This window comes from Neltuma alba, unplaced genomic scaffold (assembly GCF_004799145.2).
Source record: "Neltuma alba isolate B1F8T4 unplaced genomic scaffold, ASM479914v2 tig00013478_pilon, whole genome shotgun sequence".
Lineage (NCBI taxonomy): Eukaryota > Viridiplantae > Streptophyta > Magnoliopsida > Fabales > Fabaceae > Neltuma > Neltuma alba.
In genome coordinates, this window is record NW_021637711.1 from 155,541 (window position 1) to 174,579 (window position 19,039).

At 31.1% G+C, this 19,039-nt stretch overlaps 2 protein-coding genes across 2 annotated transcripts; one reads left to right on the plus strand and one right to left on the minus strand.

The window, feature by feature from the left end:
* Positions 1-3,978: 3,978 nt before the first annotated feature.
* LOC114737660 (monothiol glutaredoxin-S2-like) lies at positions 3,979-4,691 on the minus strand. The gene has a single exon (XM_028925609.1). The coding sequence runs from the start codon at positions 4,584-4,586 to the stop codon at positions 4,278-4,280; it is 309 nt and encodes a 102-aa protein (XP_028781442.1). The 5' UTR covers positions 4,587-4,691; the 3' UTR covers positions 3,979-4,277.
* Positions 4,692-8,065: 3,374 nt separating this feature from the next.
* Positions 8,066-16,026, plus strand: LOC114737683 (monothiol glutaredoxin-S10-like). The gene is made up of 2 exons (XM_028925639.1): positions 8,066-8,071; positions 15,538-16,026. The coding sequence occupies exon 2, from the start codon at positions 15,542-15,544 to the stop codon at positions 15,848-15,850; it is 309 nt and encodes a 102-aa protein (XP_028781472.1). The 5' UTR covers positions 8,066-8,071; positions 15,538-15,541; the 3' UTR covers positions 15,851-16,026.
* Positions 16,027-19,039: the final 3,013 nt, after the last annotated feature.

A 19,039-nucleotide genomic window follows, 5' to 3' on the forward strand; every position in this document is an offset into this window, starting at 1 on the left:
TAATAATCAAGTAGGAGAGGGAGGGAGGGAGGGAGGGAATTAAGAAAGACAATTTGAATATTTTAGGAAAACTACATTATATTAACTAATCTAACTAACATCTTTAATTTATTCAAATTAATTATTTAAGTCTTATATTAATGATCACAGGAGTAGCATAATTCCACTAAAGTATATGTATATTTTAGTTAAGGAAACTGGTCAAGTTTAAGTTACAGTTTGCTTAGGATTATACTCCTTTGGTCTTTAATATAGAATTTAATTGTTAAGTTGATTTTGGTCCTAAATATAAGACCTATTTCTCATATTTATCAATTTTTTCTAAGTTATCCCTATCAATTTTACTAGTTTGTGAATTTTGCTATTTTTGGAACAATGGTCCCGTGTTCCTCGTTTCTGCTTTCAGAAAACTAATTGCTGACATTGGCAAAGTGGAAGCTTATAATTGACATTCAACCTTTTTTCGTGCGTCATTTCATTTCTTTAATGAAAAAGCACTCAGCTGCACGGCATTTTTAACATAACGGTCTGTGTTAAGACAAGAAGAAGAAAATGTCGACTTTGCTGCTATCATTGATTCAATTCACAGGCATGATTCAACCTTGCGAGGCACTCTGATTTTTAGGAGGTTCTCAATGCTCGATAGGAAATGAAAGTAGTGCCACTATATCTTGGAAAGTGAAAAGGCTCCAAAAAGCAGTAGTTGATATATATGCGAGCAATCATGGTGGCCAAGTCAAGGTAAAACTTATTAACCTATCATTTTGGGTTGCCTTCATCTATAAGATTACTGCTGCTTGCATGTAAGTCATTTCCATTTGTCTTATCTTCAACAGTTCAACTCATTTCAAAATTAAAGTGGGAAAGACAATTTTCCAAGGGTAAATGATGGAAATTGTTTACCTTGGAGTTATATCAAAGCAAACTGAGCCACATAATTTAATGTGGAGATACTACTCTTGCCTTGCTTCTCTTTGCCTGTGTATCTGTTTGTGTCTGTATATATTTGTTGCCTTCTGACGAGAGCCTTTTGTCGTTCGCCTTGGGGATCTCAATCAAAAATAAATCCAAGCTATGCAGTATAGTGCAAATTCATGTCGTTTCACTTTTGGGAGCATTTATTAATTACCTAAGCTAGACTTAGGGTGTGTTTGGATGAAACCAAACCGTGGTTTGGAAAAGTGATTCTGGAGAATAGATTCTAGAAAAAATAGATTTTGGAAAGAATAAATGTTATGAAAAAGTGATTTTGAGAAGTGAGAGTGTTTGGATAGTTATTATCAGAATCACTTTTTATATATACAAATTACTAAAAAAAAGACATAAGTTAATATGATAATTACAGAAAAAATAGATTTTATGATATATTTTAATTGAAGGAATAAAATTGTTAATAATATATTTTTTATTAACATAATTAATAATACATAAGATAATATAATTAATAAATAATTAATATGTATATATATTATAAAATATAAGATTAAATATGTTTATAAAAAAAATAACAAGATACATATCCTATAGGCTCTCACACTCTCCCTTTTTTCTCCAAAAGCAAAAAAATTTTACTTTTTTCAAAACCATGGTTTTGAAGCCAAAACCATGGTTTTGGCCAAAACCATGGTTTAGACAAATTAGAGGGTTGTTTGGGTGACTTATCACCCAAACCATGGTTTGGGTCCCCAAACCATGGTTTGGGGTGTCACCCAAACGGTGCCTAAATGCCATGCAATGCAATGAAATGAGGTTTTGAGTTTTTAAGATTTAAATGAATGGTGCCTAAACTAAATGGAATGAAAACAAACCTAAGATACTATATTTTTGGTGTTTTAAGATAATAATGATGGAATGGAAATGAATGATAGGAAATCTCTTGAAAATGGTTTTGATGGCAATCATAGTTCACTTAAGATATTGGGAGTTTCACAAATCCATTAGGTTTTCTTAATAACAACCTCAATAACTCATTGAGTCTAAAGCTTACATTAATGAACTCATTAATGAAAACTTTGTTAAGCTTCTCTAATGTGTAATTTTGGAATGATCATGCAATTGGCTCAATGTAATACACAATCAACTCAGTATCAAAACATAACCATGCAAGATAGGAGAGAATCATGAGAGTTACAAGAAGCATATATGCAACTACATATATTTAAGCACAAAATTCAACATCAATCAATCCAAATTACAAATGTTAATCATTAACCAATGATTACAGAATTAACCAAAGTGTCTAACTAAGACTTTACAACTCCTAGACCTAGGAAATCATAAACACATAGCTAGAAACTAAAGATTAAAATTAAAACTCCCATTTAAAGCTTGGAAACTCATGCTACTCCACCATTTTCAAGAGTTGGAAAAGCCTAGCTTATCATAGCCTTGGAATCAGCTCCAACCAGAGTTAAATCTTCAGCCATAACAGTTAGGAGATGAAGGAAATGAAGTGGGATGAAGAAAGAGTGTAGGAAATGGAAGGGGAAGAAGATGGAAGTGGAGAGGCAAGAAGATGAGAGAATAGAGGTGTTGGAGATGATAGAATGGAGTGATAGGTCGAAAATAGGGTTTTTAAGGGCTTTTGGGGTCCATCTGGGTCGGATCATATGAGTAGAAGGTCCATTTTTGCGTTCTGGATCCGAATCTGACGTTATTGATACGAGAGAGTTTGCCGCGGCGAATTATTCCAGAGACGAAATGTAGTGAGATTTTGAGAGTTTGCCGGGCCGAACTCAAAAGTTTGCCCCGGCGAACTATTCGAGAATAGCCACTGATGCACATTTTCAGACTTTTTGCCACAGCACAGCATTTTCTTGGAAACTCTCGTGTTGTGTAATGCTTTGGTCTTTAATCTTGGCTCTAATTCTCAAGTGTCCTACAATAAAAAGTAACAATTTGAAGCATCAATTATCCTAGAAATCAATTGAATACAATTAATAACCAATTATGACAATTTTACCCTCAAAAGGACACTAACTCAAAATAAGGACTCTTAATCAAAATTAAGCACAATTATCATTAAAAGGAGCCAAAACCTATGATAAAAACCCTTAAAATGATATGAAATAACATAGAACAATTGGGTTCAATCACCTTCTTTTCTTCTTTGACTGAAGATATGTGGGGGTAACTCATTGGAAATTGAATTCATCAGAACAAGGACAGTTCAGGAAAAACAGAGTGTTGTAGAACTTACAAGTGAAAAAAATATACTTGTCGTCTTATCATGCTCATTCCTAAACTACACTTTCCTCTGTGCGCCACCCAACTTTTGTCTATTTTTGAGTTCTCCTTCAGTTTTTTTTTTATTATTTTTTGTCTTTCATTTTCCTGTCTATTTGTTGATGTGACTGAGGAATTAAAATGGTTGCATGTGTCACTTGCACGCCTACCTGCATGCTTATTGCATTTGATGCCTTTGTCCTGCTTAAACCAAGTGGAAGAACAAGATATGCTTTGTGTCCTATAGTGATATTTGTTGCTATTTCTAGATTATAATAATAAGCCACTTCGTTTAGATAGTTTTAGAAGGTTGCAAACTAACAAAACCCCAGCTATATATGGAGTTGAAGGACAGAGGATTAAAACAGATTATTTTATCTCATCTTGGGTAGTGGGTATAATCTTAAATGGCTAGTGGTAATTTCACTTTTCGTGTTGGAGAGAATCTCAAGTAAATTCAGTCTATTAAGGGAAAATAATTCAAACAGAGCATCCACAAATATAAAAGTCTGCCTGAGATACTCACACGTTATGTATACTTTGTTTGATATTTTTTTTAATAGACTGAATTTACTTAAGAATTCTTCTTTTCCCGGTTTCCTGCATATTTTCTTTTGTTATTTAGCTGGTTAATGTACTTAAGAATTCCCCCCCCCCCCAGCTTCCTGCGTATCTAGTTTCTTTTGTGTTTTAGATCGTTAATGTAAGAAACCTGACTTCTTTTTATCTATGCCTGGTTTTTAACTCTGCACGTTAGAGAAGATAAATGCTGATAAACCACAACTGACATGATACCAAAAGCACACTGTTAAAAACTACATAAGGCCGCAAAGCTACATTAAAATACCCCAAAAAAAAGGCTAAACTACACCTCAGTCGATCACGTTAGCCTTCAGCTTATTCCAAAACTTTAGCAACATAAGCTATACACTAATATGGATATATATCACTCTATATCCGATGCCTACATTATAATCTCATATATAGTTATTGTGACCAAAACAGGACTTTTATTGCCTGATACGATAAGGGCGGTACTCAGTAGTACTGTCTCATACCCAAAGAGCTCCTGCTCTTTTGAGCATTGGGATCAAGGAGCGGTTAAGGTGAAGGCTCATGACTTCATTGGCTCCTCCCACGAGCTCGCCACTTATGAACACAGCTGGCACCGATGGGCTGCACCCAAGGTTCACAAGGGCTTGCTCAATTTCCTTCCCTCGAGCCATCTCATCAAGCTCATGAACCATTGGGTTCACGCCAAAGTCATTGAAGAGGGTCTTGATGGTGTGACACATGCAGCAGGAGCTCTTGCTGAAGATCACCACAGGCCTCTCTGATGCCAACTTTGTCACCCTGTCCATTTCTGACTTACAGTACTAAACACAAGATGCTCTAAGAAATTTTCAAATGTAGCCTAACCAGAAGAATATATCGCCAAATGGGTTCAATGCAGATCTTGAAGTAGGAATTGGTGTGGGATGAGATGAGGAGGAGGGAAGCTCTTCAGGTATATATAGTGGTGTTTGGGAGAGGATCGGATAGGCATGGCTGAGCAAGCTAATTGGCAAAGAAAATGATATGGGGTGGTGGGGTAAAGAAGGAATGTTCGATTAGATAATATATTTGCCTGTTTCTAAATTTCTCTTTTTATCATTTATTTGAAAGTGATTGATCAACAAGTTCCTTCACAACAAGAATCTAATGTGCATACGGAAACACCAGGGCGTCCTTGGTACGGCTGAGTTATTTTTATATGCATATCCCTTCTTAGTGGTTACTTTTTTTTTTGCTGTTTGAAGAATGGGAAAAATCGTAGAAAACAGAGGCCTCAAGACGAAGTTCTAGTAAGAGTTGGCTCCATCATGAACAAAATAGAACTTCTACTTTGTGAACTGAGCCAAGTCTCTTGTTAGCAAATACTTTTGCTACTGCATTTGATTTTTCATTTTCTGCTTTAGCCAAGGTCATGACTTTTGGATCATATAAAATACTTCATCAGACAAAAGAGATGAGACCTAAATGAGACTTACTTAAATGTGTCATATTTCTCATCAACTTGTATTTAACACTCAAGTGATTTTACAGTGTTAATAACTTGTTTCCAAGCTTGGAGATGATTGAAAGCCCTGTTTGACGAGAAAATTTTGGATAGGAATGAGTTGGTTGATAATGAACCCATTTAGCTAAATTTATTTCATTATGGTAATTTTTTGAGAGGTTATATATGAATATGTGGTGATTATATGCGTACCATTTTTTCTTTAAAAAAAAAGAAGAAGAAGAAGAAATAAAAAAGAAAAGAAATTCTATGTTGGGAGTTTCTGGCTTCTACCTTTAACAGAAGCATCTGCTACGGTGGAAGAAAAGTTGGATTTATCCAATTGGGACCTCTATCAAAGATTCGCATCCAATTCCAGAAAGAGAAATGTGATTAAAAGCTTTTTGGTACGTATGTTAACTGAACAGTACATTTATTATCTGCTGAAATACATTTTTTATTTATTTAGTATTATCAAGCCACTCGTATAGCCTCATTTATAGTGAGATAAGACTTGTCATTACGATGTTGAAAATACTATTAACCTGTCATTGACTTGCTAAAAATACGATTGGCTGTACTGTTGAGTACAGTAGCAAATACCAGTAGTTATTTTCTTTATTGGCCAATGGAATTTTAGAGTTATTTGTAGACCTGTTGATGATATGCACAAATCACACGAAAAAGAAGGCGATGATCTTGTTGGTGATCAAATTGATGAGAAAGATCCAATTAATGGGATATGGTAAAGAACCAAATAAGATTTACATATCATCATCAGGAACAGTCTGGAAAAAAAAATGCAGTGAACAAAATCAAAAAAGCTAGTTGCCTTTAATTAAAATTTCTTTCCGACCTGTGTATAGTTGAGTGGCTGCTGTCATTAGGGAATCTTGGGTTTTGCAATACTATGAGCACTTTTATATTCTCTTGTGTGCGTGGTGCTGTAAGGTTGTTTACTTTCACATGGCGCCACGTTTGATGATAGCAACTTGACCTGCTGAAACGAGAAGATCAGAGGAAGAAGAGAAGAAGAAGTTGCAAAAGTAATTGTGTGTGTGTGTGTGTGTGCTATTTCTATTGTTGTAGGGTTCCTTCAAACAGTACGTTTTAAGGTATTAGTGTCCCACAATCAAACGGCTCTATGCTGAAGCTAAGGGCCACTTATGTTGCATCCTCACGTATGATTCCACAACCATATCCATATGTATCAAGTCACACACAGATATACATACATACATACATACACGCGCGCACACACACACACATATATATATATCAGCATTTGGCATTTTCATGCAAATGCATATGTACGACGCATATATCAAATTCATTAAGTTGATGGGTTGACGTAAATCATGAGTTAAGTATGTCGAGCTGAGAAAATTGACATATTTATAACTCAGTAAAATCAAGGGAAAATATATACATAGGGGTAAAAGCATGGCCTTGTAAACTTCTCAGATCCTCAGTGTTAAAGTTTGTTAGGAAGTTTAGTTTTAGTCATAGATGTAAAACTTTAATGCATTTTATTTCTTATATTTTTTTAAACTAATTTATTTAACTTATTAACTAATATATAATCTAATAATGTTATGTAGGAGTATTTTGGGGGAATTATATCACATTTATTAGAATTAAATAATTTATTTAGCTGATATAATTTATTTAAATTAGTAGGGTGGCTCTCATATTGCAGGAGTATGATAAAATTCACTGCAGTAAAAACAGTGTTTTCCCCCATAGCCCTAATATATGTGGGAGAAGAGACCTTCAATTCGTTGAGAAAGCTCGCGGTATTTTCTCACACAAAGTAAAAAGGCTTGAAAAGGAAGGGATAAAATTGAAATTTTGTATTAAATTATATGACTCAAATTGCAGTTTTGCCCATTCTCTCTTAGTACGTAATCTGACATGAAACTTCTCACGGGTCAAGTCTCCATGAGAAATTAAATTCTCTCAGAATATCATCCAAGAGATTTTTTTTTTATGCATGTAATATCTGTAAGAAATTTTTTGAGAAAATGATAGAAAAATAATTATTGAATTTAAAAATGATAAATCGGTGATTTTGACATATTTTAACTTTTCAACATCATTATAAGGGTAATCAGAATTATTATAAGAATAGTTTTCATGACCTTCTTTTATTCTTTTTTTTGAAAATTCAACGATTTTTCAAGTTTTTTTGATGGTAAAACCTGTGAGAAATTCTATCTGTTAAAAGCTTTACTGAATAAGAAATACTCTTTTAATCCTAAATATAAGACTCATTTTGTAATAGAATTTATATTAAAAATAAGTCTTATACTTAACACAAGAGGAGTGCTATTTTGTTGCATTTCTCATAGATTTCTCGCAGAATATATATACGTGTGTCCCTCATAAGATGGTTCTCACAGGTTCTCTCAGAATATATATATATACACACACATATATATATATAAGCTCTCTCTCTTTCTGTTCTTTTTGAGTGAACTTGTAAGCTTTCTTTTTGTTTTCTTACTGGCTTGATATCAAACACATTTTAAAAACAACAGCCACCCTCACAATCCAATTAAAACCAATGCAAACGTTATAATTAATAATGTGTGTGACCACCAAGCACTTGGATCAATTGGTAGAAGTTATTCCAAGTTAACAAAAAGTCACAGGTTCGAGTCTTTAGGAATGTAACAGTATAGGTGGTAGGGTCGCCGCCTATGTAGGCCTTACCATGACCTGATCTAAATTAGTCTGGTTTATAATTCCTTGAAAGGTTGGTTAGGATATTAGGTGCATGTGAAAAAAAGAAAATGATGTGTGTGTGTGGTGGCATATATTTATATATAATGATGTGTGTGTAGAAGGACATCATCCACACACACACCCACACAACACACACAAAAGAAAGATGGTGGGGCGAAGGAATGTGAACTTTATAAGCTGGAAAATGCGAAGAGAATGCGATGACGGTTCTTGGCATCGCACACAGTACACATTAGGGTTTCACTGGTTGGTGAAGTTGATGAAGTACTCACAACTGTACAATTTACTTATTTTAAAGCGCAGAAAATTGTTCTTTTTTTAAAAGAAAAATATATTTTAAACAGAGAAAAGGGGAAAAGGCCAAAAGGGCCCTCAAGTTGAATTTATTTATTTATGATATGCAGTAGCATCATGACATGATGTTTTGTTTGGGTATTGGCTTTTGAAGATACGAGGGACAGATAGAATATATATGGCTTAGCCTCTCAATCAATATGCAGAGAACCCCAAAAGAAAGCACCCACCGCCTGTAAAGGAAAATTCTCCTAAAGTTTTTTCTCTCTTCACAGAATATTTATTTCAGAAAAAAAAATATTAATCAATTTGTCAGTTTTTATAGTTTTTTTAACCAGATTTTTAATCAAGTTCCTTTTTTTTCCCCCTTCTGTTTATTGAGTCCTTACAGTTTCCTCAATTACAGGCATTAGTTCCTAATCATTTGTTAATTAAGGATATAATGTTGATGCTGAATAAGTAACATATATAAGTTATTACAAAATAAAAAAAGATTTTCTATAAAAAATTATGGAATAAATTGATTTATTATCAACATAATCTGCATATGGTTAATTTTGATTTTATTTGAATTTATATGGCAAAGTTAATCCCGGAGTAAATTTGCTGGGTGACAGCCATATGCATCACTAGTCACTAGCCTCATTTTCTCACAAATTAACAAATTATAAGAACACAAACAGATAGCCATATATAATTAAAAAAACCGTAAGGACTTAATTAAAAAAACAGACACAAGAACTTAATTAAAAAATCAAGTAAAATTACAGAGACTTGCATATTACTTTTATCTTTAATTTATACATTAAAATGTATTGACTTGAAATTGTGATGATAATTATTAAAAGCTTGATTCTTTAATTCTTTTATTATATGCAGTGTGAATGAAAGAATGAATGAATAAATATATTCCTCCAAAGATTATCTAAAGGGAGATTGGTTAAATGATTCCCAAACGCATTATTTATATTTATTGTTATCCTCGTTCTGGAGCATATGGCATCTATATATCTTGTCCTTTGAAACAACATAATCTCAATAACCGACCTTGTTATTAATCCACACGCATTTAACACATGCACTTATCAGTCATGTATAGTATATGTATAGTTACTTAATTCTATAAAGGTTTGTGCTCCAAATCTTAATTTCATTTTCGATTTGGACATTCTTGGATGATCCATCAAAATCTCAAATTAACTGCTCATTGCCCAAAAAAACAATCTCTAGATTTATATATCTTGTATTTTTACTTGATTGCATTTGATTCTAATCTTTTTGAATGGCTAAGTTGCAAACTGTAATTAGTATGATTTATTTTGTATGCGAAGTTTTTAAGTTTGTATCTATACTAATATAGATCAAATTTTTATGGGTTTGATTTTTAGCATTCGATAATTTATAATTAATATTGAACAGTTTTCTCCGAAAAATATTTATATTTTTTCCTCTCAAAACAAAGGGATTCAAAAGAATAATAAGCCAAAAATAATTATGAAGAAATAATACGTGGGATAATATATAAATTATGTATGCTTGTATTTGCAAACCAAACGATATATCCAAAAGAATAACCCAATGGCTTGTGCATAGCATTAGGCAGTAGCATCTACAGGTTATAAGTGGTTGTAAGGATAGGTCCTTTGGCTTTTTTATGCCTTTGTTTCCGAATTAGAAGGGAAAATACTGGCAGTTTGATCAGATTATAACGGGATCAAACCCACTGGAAAGTACTCACAGTACTAACTTATACTCTGATATTTAATATAAGAATTAGTTGGGAGTTGGGAGTTGGAATTAGTCATAAATATAATATTTCAATTTATTTTGTCTCTTATTTTTTCCTACAATATCCTTATTGATTGTAAAAAGTTTTTACTAAGCAATAATTTCAGCCATCCAATCCACATAATTAAAGAGAATACACTACCTCCGGTCTTAATTATAAGAGCTAGTTGATTAATTTGAGGAGATTAAAAAAATAAGTTAACTTAGTTATTATAATGAATAAGTGTTGTCTTTCATAAAATATTCTTACTAATCAAGTACACTGCTAGAACTATTATTGTTAGAAAGACTTTTTTGAAAAAAAAAAGTATAAATATGAGAGACAAATTGTGGATTGGAGTCTTATATTTAAGACCAAAATAAAAGTCAAATAAGGTTTTATATTAAGGACCGGAGGTAGTATAATTTAGGAAGGTCAACACACGTTTATAACAAATAACAAATTTAACTAATTTCCTTAATATCTTCAAATTAATTATACTCTTCCGGTCCTTAATATAAGACCCATTTAACTAATTTGATTATGTTAAGGAAGTTAGGTAAGTTAGTTAATTATAAGAAATGTGACACGTTTTTCTTAAAATACCATAATCATCTTTCTTAATACCTGCTCTTCCTCTTCTACTTGATTATGGTTGAGGGAGTATACATAGAAGTAATTTAGAGAAAATTGATAAATATGAAAAATGAATCTTTTATTTAGGACCAAAACCAAATGAACAATTAGGTTCTATATTAAGGACTGAAGGAGTATTATTTTTATGTTAAGAACCAAAGGTATGTGTGCTATAACGCAGAAGATGAAAAACTTCTCCTACATATATATTTCTCTGCTACCATATGGTCAATCCATTATTTCCTTCCTTGCTCTTTTGGAAAAGAAATTTCATATCAAATTGAATTCAACAAGATAAGATGTATATTATCATCTCACTAAAAAAAAAAAAAGACTCATGAGTTCAACATGTTAAGATTTTGGGTCAAAATTATAATCAAATTCAGTAACATGCATCGATGTGTGTGTGTGTGTGTGAGTCTCACATAAAAAACTTTCGCAAAATATATACTATATATTTTTTGTATATAAAAAATATTCGAAGCATATTATTATAAATAGATGAGACGACTAGCTAGTGTAGAAAATTAATCCAAAGGCCGACTTCTGTTTAATTAAGTAGATACTGCAAACTACTTTATAACTTTTTTTTGCCCAAAACACAAGTCATTTTTTATTAACAAAACAATAATACTATTGATGAAATAAATGAGGTCAAGTATTCTTTGCTTGCCATAAGGGTATAATATATATAATGATATGGTTGGAAAATTAAGTTGAAAAATAATAACAATAGGAGTATATGTAGAGTGAATGATATAATGCTTATTCTGCATTATGTTACAATAATACATAAATAAAGGTCAAAATTCTCTACATACGTCGCTGGCCTCTCTCACTCACTCACACATATGCATGTAAATATCACACGCATCTTTACTGGGCCGTTCGGATTAACTTATAAGTAGCTTTTTAATAATGATTTATAGAATACGAGGTAAGCATGTAAAAAAAAATTTATCTTGATTAACATAAAATATACTTATAAGTGTTTTTGAACGCTATCACAAACAAGCCCGCTATCTCTCTCTCTCACACACACCTTCTCATCTCTTCACATCTCCAACGTTATCATTTGTCAAGTCTTAATTGGTTTTTCTTTTTCAAATCTTGGCTGTGTGACAGATTTGGTCATCATCATGATAAGTCCATTACAATTCAATTACAACCAATAGTAGTGGTCGATGATGAATTGGTCGATGCAAAGTAGAAATATACAAAATAATGCATGTTTAACCTTGATGAAAAGAGTCATATTTAAGTAAAAATGGTATTAATTCACAAGTAAATAGAATATTCATGTATAAATCCCACATAATTCAACATAACAAAGTTACTGAAATATAAATCTTATTGGCTACTACATTTTTTCTTTTTTAAAAACTCAAAATCATATGATTTCAAGCTCATCAAATTAAATTAAAGGATAAAATATAAATCAAGCCATCCAAATCTTCTGACCAGATTGATCAGGAGATTGGTGCACTGACTTATTAGTTTGGCTAGCAAAGCATTTACCTTTTGTTTTTGTATGGATTAATTTCGTGTAGCTGCTATTTGTGTGTGTGAGAGAGAGAATTAAAGAATAACCAAGTGTTAATTTTATGCCTAGCTTTTAGTGAGTGGCTTCCCTAAAAAGAAGCCACTTGCAATTAAGTTGCAATCTACCAAACAAGCAAAAATGAGACTTGTTCGTAGTTTCCAATTTCACTGTACCATGCAAATGGAGCATTCATTATTATTATCTCATTACACACACACACACATATGCATCATCAGATACTACTAATTAATTAACCAGGCTTTCACTTTTTCTCTTGTGATATATTAAATCATGAAACTTTAATTTTATCTCAAAGTTTAGTTGCATCTACCGTGGATCAACATCTCAAGTTGGTTGGTCCCACCAACTATATATCCCTTTTTCCCTCTTAATTCCTCCATGCATGTATCCAACTGTCAACGCAACAATCAAACTGGTATTTATTCTCATTTACATTATCTACATCGTATTTAAATCATGTGAGATTTATATTTTTATTTGAAAATCAGTTGGCAAAAAATAAAAAATCTCATAAACTGAAAAAAAAAACATTTATATACTACCTCTGGTTCTTAATATGAGAGTTAATTAATTAATTTGCGTAAATTAAGAAAATTAGTTAAGTTAGTTATTTGTAATAAATAGGTGTTGTCTTTCCTAAAATATATATCCTTACTACCCATATATATTAGTTAGAACTACCATTTGATTGAGTCTTTAACATATACAACTACTATAAGGATTATCTTAAAAAAAAGGATGAATATGAGAAACAAAGTAGATTAAAGTCTTATATTTAAAATCAAATTAAAAGTTAAACTAGCTCTTATATTAAAGATCAGAAGTAATATATATATATATTAAAATACAAACTAACACTATTAGAAGCAGGACTTTTTATGTCGGTAAATGAGGACTTTTTACATTGGATTGCGGAGAGTAATATGCATGAAAACGTAATAGTGTGTTCTAAATTTATGTCAGTAGAACAAATGATGAGCTATGTTGGATTGAAACTTTTCATTTGAAGTTCATATAATTAAATGAAATAAGTTAGAAATATGATAAATATAAATCATGAAAAGGGAAAGATCAAGTTGGAGTGTTTGGAAGGCTATTGAAGAAGTTGATTATTCGGCAGTACGTGCCCTTATCCGAAGTTGACATTCCCTACGCACACTCTTATGATATGATGTACTCATCATGCTCACGCATGTACATAACTGTCATTTCAGGGTCATTTTCGTCCACATAAACTGCATCTCATTCCCTTTCTTTTAATTTCTTTTAATTAATTACTAACAAAGCATATATATGTTATTTCACAAAATCTAATTTTAGTCAAAATCAATATAATTGTGAAAAAGCTCTACTAAGATATGATTAATAAATATCCATAGGTTTGTTTATAACGATGCTTTATCACTTAACCATCAGTCAGATAACAAGTGCTAAAAATGCTTTTACATCCATTTGGGGGGAAAAACAAAGAAATTCCCATTAAATAAACTTGAATTGTGATTGACACTCGCCATCATATATACAAAGGTTCAATTACATTATAAAACTTTCACGAATTTATATAACCATAATAAACTCCTAAACTTTCAAGTTTATGCAGATAACCCAAACTACTCCTCCGGTCCTAAATATAAGATCCTTATACACATTAGTATAAGAGTCTTATATTTAGAATCGGAGGAGTATTAGTTTTTTTAAAATTTAGAAGGGCAAGCACTGGTGTGCTTGAAGTCATTGGTGGAATCAAATTCTCAATTTCTTACTTATAAGAAAATTTACATGTCGTTAGATTACAAAACAACTGACAAACTATTAATTTTATACCGCTTAAACTTTATTTTTATTTGTATATAATATCCTCAAATTTTGAGTTATATACAGATAAATCCTTTAAACCAGTATTTTAACCCATTTTCAGGTAACTAATAAACAAAATTAATAGTGCGAGAGTTAATTATTTGTACAATGATAAAAATTCGAGGAGGTTTAATGTGAACTTTCAAAAGTTAAGAAAGTTATTTATGTGTAACATAAAGTTGATATGGGATTTTTTGTATAATTTGTAAAAATTGGAGGGGTGTTTGGATGGGGCAAAAAACACTTTTAAAAACCGCTTTCAAAACAAAATTTTTATCATATACTTATTTTATATATTGTAAAATTATTTTTAAAATTATGATTTGGTTTCTACCCAAATACTCTTTTAGTTATATACAAACAAACAACAACTCTTTGTATGATTTACCCTTTAATTAAATTCTTAATTAATTAGGCAATGTGTGGCACACAATAGATTCGTAATGCAAAACACACACCTCAAGCCCATCTCACACAGACACACATATTCATTTTTTAGAGCATCAAACCCTAAAAGAACCCTTCTTTTTCCATCCCCATATATATATACACACACATATATATAAATTTCCCCTTTATTTAATTTATTATTAAATCCAAAATTCTCATATCCTCCCTTTTTCCAATCATTCCCAAATATAAATGCACAATCCCTCCTCTTCATTCTCCCCATGACATCACACACACAAAGACATACATCATATATATCTATATCCTTTAAACTAGTATTTTAACCCATTTTCAGGTAACTAGTAAACAAAATTAATAGTACAGGAATTAATTATTTGTATAATTATAAAAATTCGGAGGGGTTTAATGTGAGCTTTCAAAAGTTAAGAAAGTTATTTATATATGACATAAAGCTGATATGGGATTTTTTTATATAATTTGTAAAAATTCAAGGGTGTTTGAACGAAGTAAAAACACTTTTAAAAAGCATTTTTTTTTAAAAAAACGAGATCAAATTCTTCTCAAATACTTATTTTGTATATTGTAAAATTAACTTTAAAATGTGGTTTGATTTTGACTTAGCCACATACAAACAAACAACAACTCCTTGTACAATTTGCCCCATAATTAAATTCTTAATTAATTAGGCAATGTGTGGCACAAAATAGATTCGTAATGCAAAACACAAACCTCAAGCCCATCACACACGCACACATATTCATTCTTGAGGGCATCAAACCCTAAAACGACCCTTCTTTTTCCATCCCCATATAAATATTTATAATTTTCTCCTTTATTTAATTTATTATTAAATCCAAAATTCTCATATCCTCCCTCTTTCCAATCATCCCCCAAATATAAATACACAATCCCTCCTCTTCATTCTCCCCATGACATCACACACCCAAAGACACACATCATATATAGCTATATCCTTCAGACACACAACTCACTGAGTTCAATGGACCGAGTGGCGAAGTTGGCGTCGCAGAAGGCGGTGGTGATATTCAGCAAGAGCTCGTGTGGGATGTGCCACGCCATCAAGAGGTTGTTCTATGAGCAAGGAGTTGGGCCGGCGGTTTATGAGCTGGACGAGGACTCTCGGGGCAAGGAGATGGAGTGGGCCCTCATCAGGCTTGGCTGCAACCCGGCCGTCCCCGCCGTGTTCATCGGCGGCCGCTTCGTCGGCTGCGCCAACACTGTTATGACCCTTCACCTCAATGGCTCCCTCAAGAGAATGCTCAGGGATGCCGGAGCTCTCTGGCTCTAATCTTCACTATCATCATTACTACTCCCCAAACACTGCCTTAATTATTACCTCAGGAACCTCGAACAAACCTGCGTTGTCTTCTTCTTAACCTTTGATCCGTCTGTTTTTTGTCCTTTTTGCGGCTTAATTGTACTAATATAATCATCATCATCAGTATCTAATATATAAATATCTATAGAGCACTTTTATGGTGTATCATATTGAATTCTAATATCTTCATCGCATATTTAAATTCTGGGTAGGATATATAGATATAGATATATATATATATATAAAAACTTGATGTATATAGCCAGCTGCATCGTTGGTTTTGATTTCAAAACTCTCAAACAGTTTCTTAATGTTAAATCCTTTGTGCACTTTTTACGATAAACAAAAGGGGAGATCGAAATGTTCCCTTTTTTTCTTTATAATCTGTAAAAGTTAAGAATAGATGATAATTGTTATTAATCACCTTTTGCTCTTACATTATATTACTTCCGGTCATAATTATAAGACATTATTTATAGATTATAAATAACTTCTTATAATTAGGAGCCGATGTAGAGTTGGCCAAAATATATATATTTATATTAGTATGGAGAGAAATGTTATTAGTGTTAATAAAAAGATGAGAAGATAGAGAAAGGTGGTGATATATATATATATATATATATATAGTGATTGACTTATACGAGTTGAATGGAATTAATTTAAACTTTTTCGAGCATACTAAATTACTAATACACCGTTATAAATAAAAAAAAAAAGCTATAGTTGGAAACAAATTTATCATGTAGATTAGTAGAGAGACATTAATTAATTAGTAGTGACATGATTAAAGTTGGACAAATTAATTAGATGAAATTTTTACGTGATAGAATAATATATGCATATATATATATATATATATAAAGTGAGAATGGTCACGATCGATTGAAAAGATGGATAAATATTCGATGATGCATAAAAAAATATACTAAGTGGATAAATTTCACATCCATCCAATATATATATTCGTTTTGGAGAATTGTGAGTGTTATATCCCATCGCCTTCACCAACCGTCATGCCGCTGTGGCCCTTACCCTTTCGTCTTTTCATAAATCATCAATCAATTAACTATATTCTTAAAAATTTATAACACCTAATTTGTCTTAAAAATAGGTCAGATATAACATTATCACATCCGAATATATTCAATTAACAAGATTTGGATACTATTTTGATTAAAATTTGGGTATATTAAATTAAATGAGGAGTATTGTTATTGAATGAGATTTTAATTGGAGGCTCAAATGAAAAAATTAATAATCAATCAATTGTATTCTTGATAACATGTAATACTTAGTTTGTTTAAAAATGAACATTATGACATCCAAATATATTCAATTAATAAGATTTGAATACCATTTTGATATATTGAATTAAATGAGGAGCATCATTATTAAATGTGATTTTAATTGGAGGCTCAAATAAAAAAATTAATAATTAATTTTGAATTTAAATAATATCTTAATTAAGATTTGAATATATTGAATTAAATGAGAAACATTATAATTAAATAGCATGTTAATGGGAGCTTAAATAGAGAAATAAATAAATAAATTTAAATTTTCATATGTTCCTCCTAATTTCTGAGTCTCTAATTCAAATCTCATTTGAATGAATTTAAAAAAAAAATCATAATCCTGAGCTACCTTAGATAATACAATTTATTAGAATTTAAAATTTAATCAAATATTCTAGTCTATATATCGGACCGGAGAGAAATTTCAGTTACCTCATAATTCCAACTTATAAAAATAAATCAAACCTAGTAACTTTTTAGTTCAGCCACTGTTATGATATTATTTTCTTAATACTTCCAACATCCCATTCTAATTTTTACTGCTAAATGGAAGTAGAAAATAACATCATGAGTGCTTAATGGAGAGAAAAAAATACTCCTACGATCCTTAATGTATGACTTTATTTAAGAGTTGATATCGGTCCAATATATAAGACTTTTTTTATAATTTTTTTCAAATCAATCTTATTAATATTTTCTTAATAATAATTAAGTAGGAGAGGGAGGGAGAGAATTAAGAAAAATAATTTGAATATTTTAGGAAAACTACGTTATATTAACTAATCTAACTAACATCTTTAATTTATTCAAATTAATTATTTAAGTCTTATATTAATGATCACAGGAGTAGCATAATTCCACTAAAGTATATGTATATTCTAGTTAAGGAAACTGGTCAAGTTTAAGTTACAGTTTGCTTAGTATTATACTCCTCTAGTTTTTAATATAGAATCTAATTGTTAAGTTAATTTTGGTTCTAAATATAAGACCTATTTCTCATATTTATCATTTTTTTTCTAAATTATCCCTATAAATACTTCTTCAATCACAATCAAGTAGAAGAAGGAAGGAGGATATTAAGAAATATGATTATGGTGTTTTAAGAAAAACATGTTATATTTTTTTATAATTAACTAACTTACCTAACTTTATTAATCTAATCAAATTAGTTAAATATGTATTATATTAAGGATCGGAGGAGTATTACACTAAACTACATTATTATATTTCACGTTAATATCAACCGTCTAATATAGGAAGCTATGTATCCTCTTCATGACTGTAAAATACTAATATTAGTGCTTGATATAAAAGTTAGTTGACTAATTTGAGTAGATTAAGGAAGTTTATTAAGTTATTCATTTGTAATAATTAGATGTGTTAGTCTTTCCTAAAATATCTTTACCAATCAAGTGTATTGGCTAAAACTATTATTATTGTAAGGACTATTTAAGATTAAAATAGAAGTTAAATAAGCTCTTACATTAAGAATAAGAGGTTGTGATATTTAATGATATTTTGTCAACGAGCTTGAGATTTTCTCAAGCTTCATTAATGTTTGTTAGAAATATTTTGCAAATTTATTTAATATGTATGTGTGTACATGACAAAGAGGGCCGCAATTGAATTATTGTCCCAACAAATTATTAAGGTCTTTTTTTAAGATAAATTTCAAACTCTATGTATAAATTCCACTAGTGATATACTCTTCCGATCCTTAATATATGACCCAATTGTTGAGTTGGTTTTGGTTCTAAATATAAGACCCATTTCTTATATTTATCAGTTTTCTCTAAATTACCTCTATAGATACTCCCTCAACCATAATCAAGTAGAAGAGGGAGGGGAGTATTAAGAAAGA